Below are 23,561 nucleotides of genomic sequence, written 5' to 3' on the forward strand. Positions count from 1 at the left end.
ATAGTTGTTATAATTTGGGAGGGGTGGGTATATGGTGATCTTATATAGTGTGGGGCAAATAGAGTTACTACTAGATAGAGGTAGCGTATAGGAAAGGATGGTATATTAGCAAGCAGTGCGGAGTAATAACTAGTGGAAGGACAATAGTGGCTAGGGTACAGGTGATGGATTCTGGCCATTTGATGGGCACTTTTGGGGTTGCTCAGTCCCGTCAGGTGTGGCGTTTTCTGTGTCCGGCTTGCTAGCCGCCCCCGAGAAGGCCGAGTACATTCCCGACAACCAGGAGCCCAGAACCCAAACCTGTCGCCACTAATGGCCTCAATGAAAGAGGTTCCGGATCCTCCCACGGAACCAAAGCTTCGCACATAGAGAAACCGGACGTGTCCCCCGTCGGGATCCCCGGAACCCCTTCCAACAAGCCGGTGTCCATTTCCAACACGGACCCGTCGCCCCCCTCTCGGGCCGTTCCCAACAGTTTCTCTTCAGATCCGCCCAGGGGATCCAGCAGGATCTCTCCTTCCCTCCCGGCCCCCGGCACAAAGCAAGGCAAGGAGCCCCCACCTGTAACCTCCCGTTACACCTCCACTATCCAACCCAAAGTTAGACTGCCTCTGTCTTCTAAAGAGACGCCCCCCACCACAAAAGCGACCGCACCTTTCCCAGACAAAGAGACATCCTCTCTATCCCCCGTAGACTCATGCCCTGTTTCCGCTAAAGAGACATCTCCTGTGGCGTCACGGACCTCCAGTAACATTGACTCTAAAATACAGATGTTTTTATCGAAGGATAAAACCAGCGCCAAAGAACCTCCTTATCTTGGGGTGTCGGTTCTAGACTCCAAGAACAAGAGCGTTCCACCAAAAGGCCCCGGAGACATCATCCAAAAAGAGCCACTTGGACGGACCCCGCGGGAACCCACCCAGGAGTTTATAAGAGATTCCCCATCTGATGGTTTCACAAAAGAGACGTCTTCCAAAAAGTTGCCTTCTGTAATGAACAGAGAGACCTCGTTCTTGTCGGCACGGGAGCGGATAATGGGGCCCACTATAAAGTCGCCTTACGGTTCTGCTAAGACTTTAGGGAACCCGGCTTCTCTGTATGAAATGTCTAAAGAGACCCGTTCAGATGTCCCTTCTAGACAGATATCGAACGTGACCCTCAGCGAGAGCTTGAAGCCAAAAGAGACCGCAGAATTTAGTTCTACGCAGTCTTTTCCCAAATCTAGAGAATCTCAATCTAGACTCCATGGTACTACAAGCAGCACCCTGTTGGGATCGAGCACCCAGCAGCACCCAGATACCCCACAGCGTACAGCCGAGACCTCGCCAGATGGTGGGGAGGTAAAACGCCAGAAGACCGCCTCCAGTACCATCACCCTGAAGTCTGTCAAGATAGAAACCCAACCCAAGTCTGAGATAAGTCATGGTGGGACCAGGCACAACCAGCAGTCACTTCCCTTGGGCCGGGAGGGGTCTCATTCACACCCGGGGTTGTCGGACACAAAAGAAACCTTGAGCAGAAGCCTTGGAACTGCCCCCGGCTTCGACCTGAGTCCCTCAAGCCAAGAGGTGCCGGAGGGCAGCGAAGTGATATTCAGGTGCAAAGGTATCTGTTTCACTGTAAAGGGGAAATATTCCTTGTATTAAAGGCAGAGTGTATTTTAATAAACATCCCCGGGTGCAGAGTTCTTCTCCTCTCTACTTCCTCCTCTTGGGCTGCTCTCTTCCCAGTGGTCGGATGGGGAGGGACCAAACTGAGAAGCAAGTTGTCATTGGGGTTTATAGCAGCTTGATGTTGCTGTGGCCACTAGAGGGTGCTCTTGCTTCACAGCACTTTTGTACATTGTTTTCCCTGATTACTATCAATCAGACCAATGGGAACCTTTCATCCATGTCCAAGCCCCGCCCCCCTGCCTGACCGTGGCAAGAGAGCAGCCCAGATGGAACATATGTATTGTATCAGATCTCTGTATATAGTAAAGTACTGGGAGAGACTGGGTTCATAGTGGCATAAATACAAAACCCAAAACTGTAGGAATCCGTTTGCTCTTGTGTGTGTTTTTTGAACCAGTAAGTAAAGAGAAAATTCTATAATATTATGTTTGTAGAATTTATTGGCCAAACTGAATAAAATGAATAAGCAGGAATCTCAGCCATAAAGCAGGGCAGGACTGCTGCTTACAATGGGGGGGGGGATCAGATAGGATCTGTGCCACTGTGACAGAATGCTCTGTTATACAGATAGCTAGAATCTCAGCCATAAAGCAGGGCAGGACTGCTGCTTACAATGGGGGGGATCAGATAGGATCTGTGCCACTGTGACAGAATGCTCTGTTATACAGATAGCTAGAATCTCAGCCATAAAGCAGGGCAGGACTGCTGCTTACAATGGGGGGGATAGGATCTGTGCCACTGTGACAGAATGCTCTGTTATACAGATAGCTAGAATCTCAGCCATAAAGCAGGGCAGGACTGCTGCTTACAATGGGGGGGATCAGATAGGATCTGTGCCACTGTGACAGAATGCTCTGTTATACAGATAGCTAGAATCTCAGCCATAAAGCAGGGCAGGGACTGCTGCTTACAATGGGGGAATCAGATAGGATCTGTGCCACTGTGACAGAATGCTCTGTTATACAGATAGCTAGAATCTCAGCCATAAAGCAGGGCAGGACTGCTGCTTACAATGGGGGGATCAGATAGGATCTGTGCCACTGTGACAGAATGCTCTGTTATACAGATAGCTAGAATCTCAGCCATAAAGCAGGGCAGGACTGCTGCTTACAATGGGGGGATCAGATAGGATCTGTGCCACTGTGACAGAATGCTCTGTTATACAGATAGCTAGAATCTCAGCCATAAAGCAGGGCAGGACTGCTGCTTACAATGGGGGGATCAGATAGGATCTGTGCCACTGTGACAGAATGCTCTGTTATACAGATAGCTAGAATCTCAGCCATAAAGCAGGGCAGGACTGCTGCTTACAATGGGGGGATCAGATAGGATCTGTGCCACTGTGACAGAATGCTCTGTTATACAGATAGCTAGAATCTCAGCCATAAAGCAGGGCAGGACTGCTGCTTACAATGGGGGGATCAGATAGGATCTGTGCCACTGTGACAGAATGCTCTGTTATACAGATAGCTAGAATCTCAGCCATAAAGGGTCCCTGCAGTTCTACCTGTGCAGCAGCACTTGGGGGGTTAATACTGGCAGCGCTGGGTTTGGATCAGATTCAGTACTGTAGGTGCCCGGGGGTTCAATATTCGGCAGGTCTCTCCCATGATTCCTCCCTAAGATTCCACTGTTATTATTAACTCTTGCTTTCCCTCCTTTCCCCTCATTTCGCTGTCAGTTTCGGGAGATCCCAGACCGCGGGTCGAGTGGTTCCGAGAGAATTCGGCGCTGGGGGAGAGGGACGGGGTGCGGATCAGGGAAGGGGCTCGGATTCACTCGCTGCACTTGCTGAAGGCACAGACGGGAGACAGCGGGAATTACAGCTGTGAAGTCTCCAACGCGAGAGGGCGGGTGTCTCATAGCTGGACCCTGAGCGTCACGCGTAAGTCGCCACTTTGGTCAAGAGACTGCCCCGCGGGTCAGGTGGTACCGGGGGGGGGAGGGTGTCTGTGCCCCGGCTCTAGCAACCAGCATCAGCCTGGGGAATGGTTTAAAGGGCAAGTTAACTGTCACAATAAACTTTTGTCTGTCTCTGCTGCTTCTGCCGTCTGATCTGTAGAAGTCAGAACCAGCAGTGCAGCCGCTAATGAAATAAAGCTCGTCCGGAATTCATTTTCTGCCACGAAAGTTATAGAATTTTATCTCGTCCGGTTTGTAGGGCGCAAGATGGAGGCGGTCGCGCCTCGGTTTGTCCGCAAGCTACGGGGCTGCTCCATTATAGAGGGGGAGGATTTTGTGTTGGAATGTTCCATTGAGGGGCAACCGGCTCCTGAGATCTCGTGGCTGCTGAACGGTAAGGATCCAACTCATACAGTTATATATTGTATATAGAGAATAGGTACAGAGCTCTGATTCTCTGTACTTCCTGCTCCTGGGCTGCTCTCTTTCCCATGGTCAGGCAGGAACCTCCCCTGGGTAAGTGAATCCAATCTCCCCCAGTACTTACCCAGGTACAGAGCTCTGATTCTCTGTACTTCCTGCTCCTGGGCTGCTCTCTTTCCCATGGTCAGGCAGGAACCCCCCCCTGGGGTAAGTGAATCCAATCTCCCCCAGTACTTACCAGGTACAGAGCTCTGATTCTCTGTACTTCTGCTCCTGGGCTGCTCTCTTTCCCATGGTCAGACAGGAACCTCCCCCTGGGTAAGTGAATCCAATCTCCCCCCAGTACTTACCCAGGTACAGAGCTCTGATTCTCTGTACTTCCTGCTCCTGGGCTTGCTCTCTTTCCCATGGTCAGACAGGAACCTCCCCCTGGGTAAGTGAATCCAATCTCCCCCCAGTACTTACCCAGGTACAGAGCTCTGATTCTCTGTACTCTGCTCCTGGGCTGCTCTCTTTCCCATGGTCAGGCAGGAAACCTCCCCGGGGTAAGTGAATCCAACTCCCCCCAGTACTTAACCCAGGTACAGAGCTCTGATTCTCTGTACTTCCTGCTCCTGGGCTGCTCTCTTTCCCATGGTCAGGCAGGAACCCCCTGGGTAAGTGAATCAATCTCCCCCCAGTACTTACCCAGGTACAGAGCTCTGATTCTCTGTACTTCCTGCTCCTGGGCTGCTCTCTTTCCCATGGTCAGACAGGAACCTCCCCCTGGGTAAGTGAATCCAATCTCCCCCAGTACTTACCCAGGTACAGAGCTCTGATTCTCTGTACTTCCTGCTCCTGGGCTGCTCTCTTTCCATGGTCAGGCAGTAATCCAATCTCCCCCAGTACTTACCCAGGTACAGAGCTCTGATTCTCTGTACTTCCTGCTCCTGGGCTGTCCCCCCCTGGGTAAGTGAATCCAATCTCCCCCCAGTACTTACCCAGGTACAGAGCTCTGATTCTCTGTACTTCCTGCTCCTGGGCTGCTCTCTTTCCCATGGTCAGGCAGGAACCTCCCCCTGGGTAAGTGAATCCAATCTCCCCCCAGTACTTACCCAGGTACAGAGCTCTGATTCTCTGTACTTCCTGCTCCTGGGCTGCTCTCTTTCCCATGGTCAGACAGGAACCTCCCCCTGGGTAAGTGAATCCAATCTCCCCCCAGTACTTACCCAGGTACAGAGCTCTGATTCTCTGTACTTCCCGCTCCTGGGCTGCTCTCTTTCCCATGGTCAGGCAGGAACCTCCCCCCTGGGTAAGTGAATCCAATCTCCCCCCAGTACTTACCCAGGTACAGAGCTCTGATTCTCTGTACTTCCTGCTCCTGGGCTGCTCTCTTTCCCATGGTCAGGCAGGAACCTCCCCCTTGACTTATGAACTGAGTAGATGATTATGATGCCTATAAACACCTTCATCATTCTGTGGCTCCTCCCACCACGCCAGCGTTGAACCCACAGACCAGAGTTTTAGTGGCTGTAGAATAGAAAGTCCATTTCAGGTTATTTCATCCCAAATCTCTGCAAAAAGTGACCAAAAGGTTCTATTTCACCACCTGACGCTTCCCTGGCCCTGGGATTGGCTGGCAGGGAACAGCTGACTGAGGCGAGACACTGGGGAGTCTTTTCCCTAAAATCTAACCAAGAGAAATGCCTTCTCCTCCCGCTATTCCCTTTCCTCCCACACGGGGGCAGTGTCCCAGCTCAGTTTATCCCTTACAGAAGCCTTAGCTCTGGTTAGTGTAAGCTTTGACCTGTGGAAAGATCATGGGGGATAAATGGAGTCTTAGAACTATGAATATTATTATATATGGGATTCTGTAGCCTCCGAGCAGCTCTGTGCCCATATAAAGGCACGAGGCCCAGTGTAAGGCTGGCACTGCTGGCATCTGTCTGCCTTTTTATTGGTATTGGCATTGGCTTTGTGTTGAACTGGGGAAAATAACAGCCGAGTGGCTACTCTGCAGGGTAATGTACCCCCTACTGTAAATGATAAGGATATTAGCAGTCACTGAGGGGTTCTGTGCCCCCCATATAAAGGCACAAGGCTGCAGGCTGAGTTATACAGGGAACTCTGAGTATCACTCATGTATTATAAGGGATAATGTACCCCCTACTGTAAATGATAAGGATATTAGCAGTCACTGAGGGGTTCTGTGCCCCCCATATAAAGGCACAAGGCTGCAGGCTGAGTTATACAGGGAACTCTGAGTATCACTCATGTATTATAAGGGATAATGTACCCCCTACTGTAAATGATAAGGATATTAGCAGTCACTGAGGGGTTCTGTGCCCATATAAAGGCACAAGGCTGCAGGCTGAGTTATACAGGGAACTCTGAGTATCACTCATGTATTATAAGGGATAATGTACCCCCTACTGTAAATGATAAGGATATTAGCAGTCACTGAGGGGTTCTGTGCCCCCCATATAAAGGCACAAGGCTGCAGGCTGAGTTATACAGGGAACTCTGAGTATCACTCATGTATTATAAGGGATAATGTACCCCCTACTGTAAATGATAAGGATATTAGCAGTCACTGAGGGGTTCTGTGCCCCCCATATAAAGGCACAAGGCTGCAGGCTGAGTTATACAGGGAACTCTGAGTATCACTCATGTATTATAAGGGATAATGTACCCCCTACTGTAAATGATAAGGATATTAGCAGTCACTGTGGGGTTCTGTGCCCATATAAAGGCACAAGGCTGCAGGCTGAGTTATACAGGGAACTCTGAGTATCACTCATATATTATAAGGGATAATGTACCCCCTACTGTAAATGATAAGGATATTAGACTTTACACACAGTTCCCAGTGGAGCTTACAATCTAAGGTCCCAGCAAACACTAATCACGCTGCTGGAATGTATTTGGTTTTACATTTAATAAAAAGTCGCAGTTGCTGTTAACTCTTTGTGTCCCACAGACCAGCCCATACAATATGCCCACTCAGCGTATGAAGACGGGGTGGCGAGGCTGCGGGTACAGGATGCCCTGCCGGAGGATGAGGGGGTATATACCTGCCTGGCACAGAACCGCGGCGGGAAGGTGTCCTGTTGTGCAACCGTCACTGTGACCGGTGAGTGATACCTGGGGGGGCACAGTTGGTCGGGGGGTCATTATAATGATTTCTAGTTGAACAATTGCTACAACTTACTGATGACATCATAAATGGGGAAGTGATGTCAGACTTGGTGGCGTTTGATTGGTCAATTGCCCCTAAAAAAGGAATATTTTACAAATAAATGTAGTGTGTTCCCCCTAGAAAGGGGGGGTGAGGGGGGTAAAGGGGGGGGGGGGTGAGGGGGGTAAAGGGGGGGGGGTGAGGGGGTAAAAGCAGCTGCATGGAAATTCCTGCCTTAATCTCCGGGACGGAGGGGCCGAGTCAGTGGAAAATCCCCTGCGCGGAACGTTCCTACACAAATCAGCGCGGAACATAAACACTGGCGGGTGAATGCGCACGGGTCGGGGGGATATTTAGAAACGCCCGGGGGGGTCTGGAAGGTTTCAGCCACGCCCACTCTTGCACTTTAACCTCCAAAAAATGCTCTCTGGGCGCAGGGAAACTTGCCCATTTATAGAATGGCCCGGCCCGGCAATCTGTGGGTTCTGGCAAATGTCAGGGGGGGCTGTAAGGTGCCACAGAGGGGCGGGGGCAGATGGCACTGGGGGGGGGCACAGCAGTACCCACAATCCTCACCGGTTTCCCCTGATCCATCTCAGCCTCTGAAACCATTTCGGTTCTGTACATCAGACCCAATGTGGGATTCTGGTTTGCTGAAATGAAGGGGTTAATTGGGGGGGTCACTGCGCTGGTGTCAGGGGTGATTTCTCATTCCTTACTGAATGTTCCTGGTACCAGTGGGGTTATTCTGATCAGGGCAGAACCGCTGAATCGGGTCCCACGGCTCCCATGGAAAGTTGTCATTCAGATCAATCCCTGTGCCAGAGGAGCTTACAATCTAATTTCCATACTATAAAACACACGTGTATCTGCCCGAAGGCATGTTGGGCACCACTGTTATTTACCCCCACGCAGGGCAGTTTCTGGGTGGGAATGGGCCGCAGGGGTAAGTTGAGCAGCGAATGGGAAGCAAAGTGCAACATTGTAGCAACGAATCCCTGTAACTGGGCGAGTAGAACCTGCAGCGATCTCATTGGGCAAATCTGCACCGGGACCATCAACCCGCGGGTGATGTCACCATACACTGGAAGTGACCTCATCACAAAATGGGAGTGGCCTCCTCATCAACTGGCAGTGGCCTCGTCATCCACTGGCAGTGGCCTCGTCATCAACTGGGAGTGGCCTCCTCATCAACTGGGAGTGGCCTTGTCATCAACTGGGAGTGGCCTCGTCATCCACTGGCAGTGGCCTCGTCATCAACTGGGAGTGGCCTCCTCATCAACTGGGAGTGGCCTCCTCATCAACTGGGAGTGGCCTCCTCATCAACTGGGAGTGGCCTCCTCATCAACTGGGAGTGGCCTCATCATCAACCTGGAGTGGCCTCCTCATCAACTGGGAGTGGCCTCCTCATCAACTGGGAGTGGCCTCCTCATCAACCGGGAGTGGCCTCCTCATCAACTGGGAGTGGCCTCATCATCAACCTGGAGTGGCCTCCTCATCAACCGGGAGTGGCCTCCTCATCAACTGGGAGTGGCCTCCTCATCAACTGGGAGTGGCCTCCTCATCAACCGGGAGTGGCCTCCTCATCAACCGGGAGAGGAGGTGGAAAAGACTACTTTGTGCATTATGGACCCCTAATGTCCCCCTTTACCTGTGACCATGACGGGGCCGAGAGTCAGAATCAGCGCAAAGAGCCCACGGTACAGCGCCGGCCCACACAATGGGATCCATGTATAAATGAGACCAATTGGGCCACGTTGGGCAGAGATCCCCGGGCCCAATACACAGGCGCCAGTCAGAACATCCCATAATCTGATTACTTGGCGCTCGCTAATCAGCTGAAATCCAGCTCGGCATCTGCTGCCCGGGGGGGGGGGGGAAGGGGCAGGTCCAGATCCACAAGTGGCAGAATTTAGCCCATGGCGGGGGCACAGGTAAGGTTTCTGGGTTTATTGGGTTTGTGTTCATTATATAAATCCCAATTTACCTTCATTAAAATATTTAACCATTTCCTTGCTGGGTTTTTGTTACAGTTCAGCCAAATATTTATAATTACTATATATTGGGCTGGGGGGGGGCTGTAAGGTGCCACAGACAGTCACTATTTATTGGGCTGGGGGGGGGCTGTTTGTGCCTCTGGGTACTGGGAATGCCGGGGGGGCTGTAAGGTGCCACAGACAGTCACTATTTATTGGGCTGGGGGGGGCTGTTTGTGCCTCTGGGTACTGGGAATGCCAGGGGGGCTGTAAGGTGCCACAGACAGTCACTATTTATTGGGCTGGGGGGGGGCTGTTTGTGCCTCTGGGTACTGGGAATGCCAGGGGGGCTGTAAGGTGCCACAGACAGTCACTATTTATTGGGCTGGGGGGGGGCTGTTTGTGCCTCTGGGTACTGGGAATGCCGGGGGGGCTGTAAGGTGCCACAGACAGTCACTATTTATTGGGCTGGGGGGGGGGGCTGTTTGTGCCTCTGGGTACTGGGAATGCCAGGGGGGGCTGTAAGGTGCCACAGACAGTCACTATTTATTGGGCTGGGGGGGCTGTTTGTGCCTCTGGGTACTGGGAATGCCAGGGGGGCTGTAAGGTGCCACAGACAGTTACTATTTATTGGGCTGGGGGGGGCAGTCTGTGGGTACTGGGAATGCCAGGGGGGCTGTAAGGTGCCACAGTCACTATTTATTGGGCTGGGGGGGGGCTGTTTGTGCCTCTGGGTACTGGGAATGCCAGGGGGGGCTGTAAGGTGCCACAGACAGTCACTATTTATTGGGCTGGGGGGGGGGCTGTTTGTGCCTCTGGGTACTGGGAATGCCAGGGGGCTGTAAGGTGCCACAGACAGTCACTATTTATTGGGCTGGGGGGGCTGTTTGTGCCTCTGGGTACTGGGAATGCCGGGGGGGCTGTAAGGTGCCACAGACAGTCACTATTTATTGGGCTGGGGGGGCTGTTTGTGCCTCTGGGTACTGGGAATGCCAGGGGGGCTGTAAGGTGCCACAGACAGTCACTATTTATTGGGCTGGGGGGGCTGTTTGTGCCTCTGGGTACTGGGAATACCAGGGGGGCTGTAAGGTGCCACAGACAGTCACTATTTATTGGGCTGGGGGGGCTGTTTGTGCCTCTGGGTACTGGGAATGCCAGGGGGGCTGTAAGGTGCCACAGACAGTTACTATTTATTGGGCTGGGGGGGCTGTTTGTGCCTCTGGGTACTGGGAATGCCAGGGGGGGGCTGTAAGGTGCCACAGACTCAGGCTCTGGGGGTACTGGGAGGTCCGGTCTCGGTGCTGCTGCAATTAGTGGACTCGTCAGAAAGAAAATTCCCATTAAGCTCATTACAAAGTCAGTCCGTTAATCTGGTACCTTGTTGTACACGGGGATAACAATTCATTAGCCGCCGATACCATGGGGCAAACTGGCTCCTTAGTCGGACTAATGGGCAACTTGCTGGGCACCAATGATCTCTGGGCAGAGATAGGAAGTAAAGGGGAAACTAAACCACCCAATGGGGCAAACACTACATCTGTACCTACCGAATGGCACCTACCCAGGCCCATATGTGCCACCTGGAATGATGTTGCCCAGCATCACAGCGCCCCCTTGTGGTGAATGAAGGGCAGATTTCATTACTCTGGTGATGCTGAATGTAATTAAAAAAGATCAACTGCAAAGTGTCTTAAAATGTCATTGTCTCCACTACTCTTTCAGCCAATGAGCTTTAACCCCTCGCTCTCCAGCTACAGTCGCTGAGCTCCACCCTCAACAACCCCAAACTGATACCATTTTACCATTCTGTGTTGCCCTCTTCCCGGGGCCTATATTGGCCACCCCTTATTTACTATTGCTGATGGTGCCGGTGTGGGGGCAGGGATGGGGGGGGGGGGCAGGGATGTGAGACTGGGCTTCGGTTCTGCTCATTGATTCCGTTATTTTTCTATAAACTTCAGGGCAGTTTATATGAAGGCTTTGCTTCCCCTTTACAGATTGACAAGACCACATCTACTGTTATAGCCTGGGGGGGATTTGGGCAGTTTGAGAAACCCCCGGAACCCCTTATCAAATGGTCCTTCCCCCCCCCCCCCAAGAGTTAAATCTCTCGCAGAACCTGGAGATTTATGGTCCCCGGGAGCCAAACCGCTCCGTGCGCTCCTTACATGGTCCCCTCGCCGGCACATTCCTCTCAGCTCTGGTTCCAGGTCCGGCATCAATTCCCTTGTTTCCTGCGCTGCTGCCAAGCATTCCTGCCCCAGTCTAAACACTGCCGAGCAAAGGCTTTTCCCTCAGAGATTGGGGTGCGGGGCCCCCCCAGTCCCTCCTGTCACATTCCCTTATAATATTACTGTCCCTTCCCTGCACTGCTGGTTCTGACTCCTGATACAACTCCCCAATATCCATTCATCCCTCATTCTCACTGGGTTTATAGTTATGTGTAACTGTCACTGTGTCTGTCCCTTTCCCTTCCCTGCACTGCTGGTTCTGACTCCTGATACAACTCCCCAATATCCATTCATTCCTCATTCTCACTGGGTTTATAGTTATGTGTAACTGTCACTGTGTCTGTCCCTTTCCCTTCCCTGCACTGCTGGTTCTGACTCCTGATACAACTCCCCAATACCCATTCATTCCTCATTCTCACTGGGTTTATAGTTATGTGTAACTGTCACTGTGTCTGTCCCTTTCCCTTCCCTGCACTGCTGGTTCTGACTCCTGATACAACTCCCCAATACCCATTCATTCCTCATTCTCACTGGGTTTATAGTTATGTGTAACTGTCACTGTGTCTGTCCCTTTCCCTTCCCTGCACTGCTGGTTCTGACTCCTAATACAACTCCCCAATATCCATTCATTCCTCATTCTCACTGGGTTTATAGTTATGTGTAACTGTCACTGTGTCTGTCCCTTTCCCTTCCCTGCACTGCTGGTTCTGACTCCTGATACAACTCCCCAATACCCATTCATTCCTCATTCTCACTGGGTTTATAGTTATGTGTAACTGTCACTGTGTCTGTCCCTTTCCCTTCCCTGCACTGCTGGTTCTGACTCCTGATACAACTCCCCAATATCCATTCATTCCTCATTCTCACTGGGTTTATAGTTATGTGTAACTGTCACTGTGTCTGTCCCTTTCCCTTCCCTGCACTGCTGGTTCTGACTCCTGATACAACTCCCCAATACCCATTCATTCCTCATTCTCACTGGGTTTATAGTTATGTGTAACGGTCACTGTGTCTGTCCCTTTCCCTTCCCTGCACTGCTGGTTCTGACTCCTGATACAACTCCCCAATATCCATTCATCCCTCATTCTCACTGGGTTTATAGTTATGTGTAACTGTCACTGTGTCTGTCCCTTTCCCTTCCCTGCACTGCTGGTTCTGACTCCTGATACAACTCCCCAATATCCATTCATCCCTCATTCTCACTGGGTTTATAGTTATGTGTAACTGTCACTGTGTCTGTCCCTTTCCCTTCTCTGCACTGCTGGTTCTGACTCCTGATACAACTCCCCAATATCCATTCATTCCTCATTCTCACTGGGTTTATAGATATATAGATATAATTACACTGTAGGACTCCAACTCTTAACAGGATTTATTTTTGGGGAAAGAGGTGACACTGAAGGGGTTAATGTGGCAGCCCCGGGGGGTTCTGGGAAGAGTCGGACCCACACTCTCTATTTTTATTACAATAATGGTTCCGTTTTTTTAATGATCAGAGAATTTACTTTTGTTTATGGATCCTGAATATAAATCTCATTCCGGGTTCTATTTCTGCCCGTCTGGGATACGGGGTGGGATACGGGGTGGGATACGGGGTGGGAGACGGGGTGGGAGACGGGGTGGGAGACGGGGTGGGTGACGGGGTGGGAGACGGGGTGGGAGACGGGGTGGGAGACGGGGTGGGAGACGGGGTGGGAGACGGGGTGGGAGACGGGGTGGGAGACGGGGTGGGAGACGGGGTGGGAGACGGGGTGGGAGACGGGGTGGGATACGGGGTGGGAGACGGGGTGGGAGACGGGGTGGGATACGGGGTGGGAATGGGAAGGGACTATTAATAGCTGCGCGGCGCATACACAATCAGATCCGATTGCCAGTGATTTATGTTCAACCTACTGTTAACCCTTTTGCTTCCAGTGCGCGGATTTACTTATGGGTTTGACAAACTTGTAAAATGGGGAGGGGGGGGGGTATGAGAATGGGCTAATTAGTAACTGCCTTACTGGGAACTTTGGGAATATAAGGATCAGACTCCACCCAGAAGCTGTGATTGTCTGTACAATCCTCACAGAGCAATAGGGTTTGGCTGCCAGGGTCAGTGACCCCAATTTGAATGCTGCAGGGAGTTAGAAGGGAAATAATTAAAAAAAAAACTAGACAAAATAAATAATAAAGACCAATGGAAAGTTGCTTAGAATTGGCCATTCTATAACATACTAAGGTGACCCCTCTTTTCCCCTTTAACCCCACAGTGGGGCAGGATTTCCCTACCGGCTGCTCTTCGGCTCCCTCTAGTGTCTGGAAAATTCATCTCTTCCCATTAATTCCCAGAGCCGCTGGGCACAATGCCACCCAAGCCTGGCGCTTGGCATCTCCCCCTACCCACGGTGCCATTATTCTCACATCATTCATAAACCCATAGACAGAGCGCTCTGCTTGATGCCAGCTGCCTGGGTGCCAGGGTGCCAGTCTGCTCCGCCCCTAATGCTCACAGCCCAGGCCATAAATCCATAAATACCCAGGGTTTCATTTGGCTTTTCCAGTTCCAGGTTCCATTCTGTTTCTCTTGTCAGTATTGCCCTTGGCTATTGGTTGTAACTGTCAGAAATAGAGAACCGTGGCACCTAGAAATATAGCTGGGAGGGGGGTCCCTCAGCACCATAGGTCAGTGTGTATAGTAAGGCAAATGGTCTCGGCACCATAGGTCAGTGTGTATAGTAAGGCAAATGGTCTCAGCACCATAGGTCAGTGTGTATAGTAAGGCAAATGGTCTCGGCACCATAGGACAGTGTGTATAGTAAGGCAAATGGTCTCAGCACCATAGGTCAGTGTGTATAGTAAGGCAAATGGTCTCGGCACCATAGGACAGTGTGTATAGTAAGGCAAATGGTCTCGGCACCATAGGACAGTGTGTATAGTAAGGCAACTGGTATCGGCACCATAGGTCAGTGTGTATAGTAAGGCAAATGGTCTCGGCACCATAGGTCAGTGTGTATAGTAAGGCAACTGGTCTCGGCACCATAGGTCAGTGTGTATAGTAAGGCAACTGGTATCGGCACCATAGGTCAGTGTGTATAGTAAGGCAAATGGTCTCGGCACCATAGGACAGTGTGTATAGTAAGGCAAATGGTCTCGGCACCATAGGACAGTGTGTATAGTAAGGCAAATGGTCTCGGCACCATAGGACAGTGTGTATAGTAAGGCAACTGGTCTCGGCACCATAGGACAGTGTGTATAGTAAGCCAAATGGTCTCGGCACCATAGGTCAGTGTGTATAGTAAGGCAAATGGTCTTGGCACCATAGGACAGTGTGTATAGTAAGGCAAATGGTCTCAGCACCATAGGTCAGTGTGTATAGTAAGGCAAATGGTCTCGGCACCATAGGACAGTGTGTATAGTAAGGCAACTGGTCTCGGCACCATAGGACAGTGTGTATAGTAAGCCAAATGGTCTCGGCACCATAGGTCAGTGTGTATAGTAAGGCAAATGGTCTTGGCACCATAGGACAGTGTGTATAGTAAGGCAAATGGTCTCGGCACCATAGGACAGTGTGTATAGTAAGGCAAATGGTCTCGGCACTATAGGTCAGTGTGTATAGTAAGGCAACTGGTCTCGGCACCATAGGTCAGTGTGTATAGTAAGGCAAATGGTCTCGGCACCATAGGACAGTGTGTATAGTAAGGCAACTGGTCTCGGCACCATAGGACAGTGTGTATAGTAAGCCAAATGGTCTCGGCACCATAGGTCAGTGTGTATAGTAAGGCAAATGGTCTTGGCACCATAGGACAGTGTGTATAGTAAGGCAAATGGTCTCGGCACCATAGGACAGTGTGTATAGTAAGGCAAATGGTCTCGGCACTATAGGTCAGTGTGTATAGTAAGGCAACTGGTCTCGGCACCATAGGTCAGTGTGTATAGTAAGGTAACTGGTCTCGGCACCATAGGTCAGTGTGTATAGTAAGGTAACTGGTATCGGCACCATAGGACAGTGTGTATAGTAAGGTAACTGGTCTGGGCACCATAGGTCAGTGTGTATAGTAAGGTAACTGGTATCGGCACCATAGGTCAGTGTGTATAGTAAGGTAACTGGTATCGGCACCATAGGTCAGTGTGTATAGTAAGGCAACTGGTATCGGCACCATAGGTCAGTGTGTATAGTAAGGTAACTGGTATCGGCACCATAGGTCAGTGTGTATAGTAAGGTAACTGGTATCGGCACCATAGGTCAGTGTGTATAGTAAGGTAACTGGTATCGGCACCATAGGACAGTGTGTATAGTAAGGTAACTGGTATCGGCACCATAGGTCAGTGTGTATAGTAAGGTAACTGGTATCGGCACCATAGGTCAGTGTGTATAGTAAGGTAACTGGTATCGGCACCATAGGTCAGTGTGTATAGTAAGGTAACTGGTATCGGCACCATAGGTCAGTGTGTATAGTAAGGTAACTGGTATCGGCACCATAGGTCAGTGTGTATAGTAAGGTAACTGGTATCGGCACCATAGGACAGTGTGTATAGTAAGGTAACTGGTCTGGGCACCATAGGTCAGTGTGTATAGTAAGGTAACTGGTATCGGCACCATAGGTCAGTGTGTATAGTAAGGTAACTGGTCTCGGCACCATAGGTCAGTGTGTATAGTAAGGTAACTGGTCTCGGCACCATAGGTCAGTGTGTATAGTAAGGCAACTGGTCTCGGCACCATAGGTCAGTGTGTATAGTAAGGCAAATGTCTCATCACCATAGGTCAGTGTGTATATATATATGGGTGGGGGCAAAGAGAATCCATTAAACTGGGCCCAGACAGAGGGGCAGGGAGTTATTGGGGGGAACATGGGAAACCCCTCTAATCGGTGCAAGTTGCTGGGCTGCATGGAAATGAGTTGCCAGCAGCTTTGTTATACGTGTCACATGATCAGATCTGTGTGGGGGTGTCGGGAGTTGGGGTGCGCCAGATGGATCAGGGGTAATACAGGATGTTCCCCTTGGGGTCCCAACGTCCCCTCAATCCCTTTCCCTTTATTTGCAGAAAAGAAGGCGGCAGAGGAGCCGGGGGGCGACCGAGAGCCAAAGAGCAGCCCCCCAATATTCCTGAAGCGCCTCACTGACCTGCAGGTTATGGATGGGAGTCAAGTCACCATGAGCGTTGAACTGTCAGGTACGTTGGCTGCACCCCAAGTCTCTGGGGTGGGGGGGGTGGGATCAGGGCAAGATGGAGACAGTAGGGCAAGATGGAGACAGTAGGGCAAGATGGGGACAGTAGGGCAAGATGGAGACAGTAGGGCAAGATGGAGACAGTAGGGCAAGATGGAGACAGTAGGGCAAGATGGAGACAGTAGGGCAAGATGGAGACATTAGGGCAAGATGGGGACAGTAGGGCAAGATGGGGACAGTAGGGCAAGATGGGGACAGTAGGGCAAGATGGAGACAGTAGGACAAAGATGGGGACAGTAGGGGCAAGATGGAGACAGTAGGGCAAGATGGAGAGAGTAGGGCAAGATGGAGACAGTAGGGCAAGATGGAGAGAGTAGGGCAAGATGGAGACAGTAGGGCAAGATGGAGAGAGTAGGGCAAGATGGAGACAGTAGGGCAAGATGGAGAGAGTAGGGCAAGATGGAGACAGTAGGGCAAGATGGAGAGAGTAGGGCAAGATGGAGACAGTAGGGCAAGATGGAGACAGTAGGGCAAGATGGAGAGAGTAGGGCAAGATGGAGACAGTAGGGCAAGATGGAGACAGTAGGGCAAGATGGAGACAGTAGGGCAAGATGGAGACAGTAGGGCAAGATGGAGACAGTAGGGCAAGATGGAGACAGTAGGGCAAGATGGAGACAGTAGGGCAAGATGGGGACAGTAGGGCAAGATGGAGACAGTAGGGCAAGAGAGAGACTAAGTGCTGTGTTTCTTTTTCTATAGGGACCCCCCCTGCCGAGATCCTTTGGTTCCATAATGGGAAAGAGATTCAGGAGACGGAGGATTTCCATTTTGAGCAGAGTGGTAACGAGCACCGTCTGTGCATCCAGGAAGTCTTCCCCGAGGACACAGGAACCTACATGTGCAAAGCCTGGAATAGTTTGGGCCAAACTGCAACGGAGGCCACCTTAACCGTACAAGGTCCGACTGCCTGTGAAACTGCCAAGCCCCACCCCCAGGGCCCCAATTAGTATCTAACTTGGCCCCCTGGGTAGTGAGTGTCCTCCAACAATAAATAATGGCCATTCCCTCTGATCTACCCAGACTCCGCCCACTGCCACAAGGTAGTGCCCCTTCTGCAACCTGCAAAGTAGACTTTCTATTTCTGGGCTCCCCTGACTTCAGTAGCCCATTGATGGCGGCCCTTTGCACCCCCAGTAGGGAGGCTGAGCCCCATGAAATCAGAAATATTCCTGAAAGGTTAAATGCTGAGTCAGCTAAATCCAATCTCCCCCCAGTACTTACCCAGGTACAGAGCTCTGATTCTCTGTACTTCCTGCTCCTGGGCTGCTCTCTTTCCCATGGTCAGGCAGGAACCTCCCCCTGGGTAAGTGAATCCAATCTCCCCCCAGTACTTACCCAGGTACAGAGCTCTGATTCTCTGTACTTCCTGCTCCTGGGCTGCTCTCTTTCCCATGGTCAGGCAGGAACCTCCCCCTGGGTAAGTGAATCCAATCTCCCCCCAGTACTTACCCAGGTACAGAGCTCTGATTCTCTGTACTTCCTGCTCCTGGGCTGCTCTCTTTCCCATGGTCAGGCCCCCTGGGTAAGTGAATCCAATCTCCCCCCAGTACTTACCCAGGTACAGAGCTCTGATTCTCTGTACTTCCTGCTCCTGGGCTGCTCTCTTTCCCATGGTCAGACAGGAACCTCCCCCTGGGTAAGTGAATCCAATCTCCCCCCAGTACTTACCCAGGTACAGAGTTCTGATTCTCTGTACTTCCTGCTCCTGGGCTGCTCTCTTTCCCATGGTCAGGCAGGAACCTCCCCCTGGGTAAGTGAATCCAATCTCCCCCCAGTACTTACCCAGGTACAGAGCTCTGATTCTCTGTACTTCCTGCTCCTGGGCTGCTCTCCTTCCCATGGTCAGACCATTTTCCCAGTGAATCTATTGGATCCCAAGTGATCCCCTTATTTTTGTTTCAGAGCCGCAGGAGGGAATCCAGCCATGGTTTATCAGCAAACCAAAGTGCACCAGCGCTTCAGTGGGGCAGAATGTGATCCTATCCTGCGCCATCGCCGGGGACCCCTTCCCGCGGGTACAATGGCTGAAGGACGGGCGCGAGTTGCCCCCCGAGCGGATCCTGCAGAGCGACGACGTCTTCACTCTCATCCTCAGAAACGTCCAGCAGAGCGACGGCGGCCAATACCAGATCACGCTGATGTAAGGCCCCTCCCCTTTCATGTTTTGGGGTACTCTGCGTGGCGCCACAGGGGGCGACAGATTATGTGACACCACATGTCCGAGGTTGTACCTTATTAATATAATGATGTCATACAAAGCGTAAGCTCTTGGGCTCAGTGGGGCTCAGCGGGGGGTTTGACCTGCTTTCTATCTTTCACCTGTAACAGAAGTGAGGGGGCAAAGGGGCAATACATTCTGCCACCTCAAAAATCTGCCTAAACTACAACTCCCAGCATCCTCTGCCAGCAGGTTAATAGTTATTGATGACTTGCTGGCTGGATGGCGCCAGTTTCAACCCCAACTATGATAGATTGGGGCATTAACCCCTCAGTGTCTCATTTATCCGCCCCCAAGCACTGACCCCCCCCCCCAGTTTATCTAAATAACAGCGACTGCCGTAGGAATCAGCCCCTTCCCACGCTCTGAGTTTGCCCCCTGACCCCCCCAACTGTATGTGCTTAAACAGCCCCTAAATCTTACCCCTGCCCTTCACCTATTGTTAGCCCCCCCCCCTACAATTTCCTTGAATCTCTGTATCCCACGGCTGTGTGTGTATCACTCCCAAACCTAACGCAGGGCTGAGTCTACCTCTGGTATCTTGGGATGGTTTACCCGGCAACACATACGTTGTATAGGGTACAAAATGCATTACAGATAGGGGCTTCCTACCCCCAGTTGTCTGGTAAATATCTTTATCCCTGTCAGGGTGACAGTTACCCTTTAATTTGCCAGTTTCTGGGGACCAATCGGACCTGCACCAGTCACTTCCCCCCGATCCGTCGCGTTCCCTGGAAATTCCTCCCTAGCGATTAGATGTGAGTAAAGGGGAAGTAATCCCATCCCGGTTGTGCCGAGGGCAGATGGCAGGAAACGAGGCTTCCCATGGAACGGCCGGAACATTTCGAGTGGCTTTTAGGGAGAGGTCGCCCGACCCGAATAGGCTCCAGCTGGGAGAGTTTGTCTTCTGTCGGTTCTGTTGGGCTCCGGTTCCTTCAACTGAAGCTTAAAATTCTAACAAAATTATAATTTATTGTTCCTAAATCATTTCTTTGTGTCAGTGTTTCAGGCACCGATTCTCTATGTGCCCCCCCCCCCACTCTATCTGGGCAGGGTCCCTCTGTGTCTCCCCATTCTGTATGTGCCCCCCCCACTCTATCTGGGCAGGGTCCCTCTGTGTCTCCCCATTCTGTATGTGCCCCCCCCCTCACTCTGTCTGGGCAGGGTCCCTCTGTGGCTCCCCATTCTGTATGTGTCCCCCCCACTCTGTCTGGGCAGGGTCCCTCTGTGTCTCCCCATTCTGTATGTGCCCCCCCCACTCTATCTGGGCAGGGTCCCTCTGTGTCTCCTCATTCTGTATGTGCCCCTCCCACTCTATCTGGGCAGGGTCCCTCTGTGTCTCCCCATTCTGTATGTGCCCCCCCCACTCTATCTGGGCAGGGTCCCTCTGTGTCTCCTCATTCTGTATGTGCCCCCCCCCCCACTCTGTCTGGGCAGGGTCCCTCTGTGTCTCCCCATACTGTATGTGCCACCCCCCCCCTCTGTCTGGGCAGGGTCCCTCTGTGTCTCCCCATTCTGTATGTGCCCCCCCCCCCTCTGTCTGGGCAGGGTCCCTCTGTGTCTCCCCATTCTGTATGTGCCCCTCACCTTCCCCTCTGTCTGGGCAGGGTCCCTCTGTGGCTCCCCATTCTGTATGTGCCCCTCACCTTCCCCTCTGTCTGGGCAGGGTCCCTCTGTGTCTCCCCATTCTGTATGTGCCCCTCACCTTCCCCTCTGTCTGGGCAGGGTCCCTCTGTGTCTCCCCATTCTGTATGTGCCCCTCACCTTCCCCTCTGTCTGGGCAGGGTCCCTCTGTGTCTCCCCATTCTGTATGTGCCCCTCACCTTCCCCTCTGTCTGGGCAGGGTCCCTTTGTGTCTCCCCATTCTGTATGTGCCCCTCACCTTCCCCTCTGTCTGGGCAGGGTCCCTCTGTGTCTCCCCATTCTGTATGTGCCCCTCACCTTCCCCTCTGTCTGGGCAGGGTCCCTCTGTGTCTCCCCATTCTGTATGTGCCCCTTACCTTCCCCTCTGGGCAGGGTCCCTCTGTGTCTCCCCATTCTGTATGTGCCCCTCACCTTCCCCTCTGTCTGGGCAGGGTCCCTCTGTGTCTCCCCATTCTGTATGTGCCCCTCACCTTCCCCTCTGTCTGGGCAGGGTCCCTTTGTGTCTCCCCATTCTGTATGTGCCCCTCACCTTCCCCTCTGTCTGGGCAGGGTCCCTCTGTGTCTCCCCATTCTGTATGTGCCCCTCACCTTCCCCTCTGTCTGGGCAGGGTCCCTCTGTGTCTCCCCATTCTGTATGTGCCCCCCCCCCTCACTCTGTCTGGGCAGGGTCCCTCTGTGTCTCCCCATTCTGTATGTGCCCCTCACCTTCCCCTCTGTCTGGGCAGGGTCCCTCTGTGTCTCCCCATTCTGTATGTGCCCCTCACCTTCCCCTCTGTCTGGGCAGGGTCCCTCTGTGTCTCCCCATTCTGTATGTGTCCCTCCCACTCTGTCTGGGCAGGGTCCCTCTGTGTCTCCCCATTCTGTATGTGTCCCCCCCACTCTGTCTGGGCAGGGTCCCTCTGTGTCTCCCCATTCTGTATGTAACAGGCTGATAGGAGTGTAGGTTGGTGCCGTGCCAGTAGGGGGCGCTGTTGCAGGTTTGGCCGAGGCGCCGGTTATTGTTGATATTACAACAACAGCTGTTGCGCCATTTGACTCCATAATTATCATTGCAGATTCCTAACTCATCTGACTGAAGATTTTAATTACAAACAGCCAATAACATCGGGCGGTGGTTCCAAAACAATTTCCCCCTCGTTGCTGTGTAACCACCTGTCCAAGCATGATGGGAGTTGTAGTTCTGCAGCCAATGGAGAGACTCTATAGTGAAACAGGGTCTGGGAATTACATTGTTTTAAAGGTTATTCAGTCTTTCTAAGGGACATTGTTACTGTATCACTGTCACATTGCTCAGTCTGATCATGTGACTATTCCCTCCCACCTAAGCACAGCAGCACTGTCTCGCTTAATGGCATTGATTCTACAATAGGGCAATAGTCTCATACATAGCATGGAACCTTGTTATGGGCTAAGGGGGCCCAGCCTGAAGGCCAGTTAGGGGGGGATTTGGGGTGAGTGCTTATTTGTGCCCTGGGTACCCCTGGAACTATAGCGGGGTGACTGTTACCCCAATGTTTCTATATATCTGTAACCTTGTTATGGGCTAAGGGGGCCCAGCCTGAAGGCCAGTTAGGGGGGATTTGGGGTGAGTGCTTATTTGTGCCCTGGGTACCCCTGGAACTATAGCGGGGTGACTGTTACCCCAATGTTTCTATATATCTGTAACCTTGTTATGGGCTAAGGGGGCCCAGCCTGAAGGCCAGTTAGGGGGGATTTGGGGTGAGTGCTTATTTGTGCCCTGGGTACCCTGGAACTATAGCGGGTGACTGTTACCCCAATGTTTCTATATATCTGTAACCTTGTTATGGGCTAAGGGGGCCCAGCCTGAAGGCCAGTTAGGGGGGATTTGGGGTGAGTGCTTATTTGTGCCCTGGGTACCCCTGGAACTATAGCGGGGTGACTGTTACCCCAATGTTTCTATATATCTGTGACCTGGTTATGAAGATGTTAGTTTCCAGGGCAGCAGTGAAGGGGTTAAGTCATTTCGGAAAGTGATTTCCTAGCCAAGTAATTGGAAATTTCGGCTTCCTATTAATAGGCTTCTCTCCCTGAATTCCTCGCTCTCCCACCTCGGCTACTGTGCGCGGGTGAGGGCCCCTTTCTATGGATTTATATGGAAGTGAGTGCGGGAGAGAGAGGAGCCACGGGGGGCCCCGATGCCGAGGAGCTCGGTGAGAGTTGCGCAGACGCTCTCGCTCCAGGCACGGCCGCTCTCAGCTCCATATATGGCGACACTAATGTTTTAAACATAAACGAAAAATCGGCCGGGGAAGGATGGATGGGGCCGATATGTTTTCCTACATTCACTTTTTGGGTGGCAAACCCCGGGGGTTAAGGAACGAGCAGTAAAAGCGCAGCTGTCGGGCCTGAACTTGTAGGGAGTTACAGTTTCCCATGACTTCCCATGAACCTTAGCAGGGGGGGGTCAGGGAGGCGCTGGCAGAAGGGGGGCCGGCATTGGGCTTATGGGAAAGGCCCCTTTGGCAAGTGGAAAAAAGATGGAAAGTCCAGCCAAGCCCTCCGGCTATTACACTGCCATTCGCTAAGGGAGCATTTGCAGCAAAAGCCATAAAGCAAATGACTGAGAGGGAATGCTGGGAGATGTATTCCGGGCACCCAAGTCTATCGCTGTGGCCCTTTATGTTTATCTATTTCGGGCAATAATTCATCTTTGTCTCGTGGGGAATGTTTGTAGGTAAAAGGCTCGGGGCCTGGCGTTCGTCTCTCCCTGTGATTTATATTTTGTTACAAAATCCATTAATGTTTTTATCAACATTATAGTCTGGGCTTCTCCATCCAATCACAGGGGGATTAATCAGATTCTGTCAGCCTGGCTCCGCCTTTAGTCGTCTGAACTTTATTGTGTGTTTGTTGCACGGCAGAGCCGTAAAGCAACACCTTCCCATCTGAATAAACATCCTGGGAGATCCACAAAGTCCTTTTCTTGGGTTTTCTTGTGGACCCTAATAAGGCAGTTGGGGCCCCCTAACCCCGGGGAAATATACCCCTTATATAAATCAGGGGCATCCATTTTAGTAAAAATCCCTATCTGATCCCCCCCATTGTAAGCAGCAGTCCTGCCCTGCTTTATGGCTGAGATTCTAGCTATCTGTATAACAGAGCATTCTG

The 23,561-nt window shown here is 51.7% G+C and overlaps 1 protein-coding gene and 1 long non-coding RNA gene across 5 annotated transcripts in view; both read left to right on the forward strand.

Annotated features, from left to right (window-relative positions):
- The first annotated feature begins 255 nt into the window (after positions 1 to 255).
- The window catches only part of mylk (myosin light chain kinase), a 60,590-nt gene continuing 37,284 nt past the window's right edge, over positions 256 to 23,561 (forward strand). For all 4 annotated transcript variants that reach the window (XM_031893655.1, XM_031893659.1, XM_031893656.1 and 1 more), the window contains exons 1-7: positions 256 to 1,605; positions 3,355 to 3,558; positions 3,835 to 3,969; positions 6,958 to 7,110; positions 16,386 to 16,514; positions 17,270 to 17,467; positions 18,473 to 18,710. In XM_031893655.1, coding sequence (XP_031749515.1) covers positions 771 to 1,605; positions 3,355 to 3,558; positions 3,835 to 3,969; positions 6,958 to 7,110; positions 16,386 to 16,514; positions 17,270 to 17,467; positions 18,473 to 18,710 — 1,892 coding nt within the window. In that variant the 5' untranslated portion in view covers positions 256 to 770. The remainder of the gene's footprint in view (positions 1,606 to 3,354; positions 3,559 to 3,834; positions 3,970 to 6,957; positions 7,111 to 16,385; positions 16,515 to 17,269; positions 17,468 to 18,472; positions 18,711 to 23,561) is intronic.
- LOC116407739 lies at positions 4,281 to 4,614 on the forward strand. Its single transcript, XR_004220542.1, has 2 exons — positions 4,281 to 4,352; positions 4,580 to 4,614. It is a non-coding gene; the product is annotated as an uncharacterized LOC116407739 (long non-coding RNA).

This window comes from Xenopus tropicalis, chromosome 9 (assembly GCF_000004195.4).
Source record: "Xenopus tropicalis strain Nigerian chromosome 9, UCB_Xtro_10.0, whole genome shotgun sequence".
In the NCBI taxonomy this organism is placed as follows: Eukaryota; Metazoa; Chordata; class Amphibia; order Anura; family Pipidae; genus Xenopus; species Xenopus tropicalis.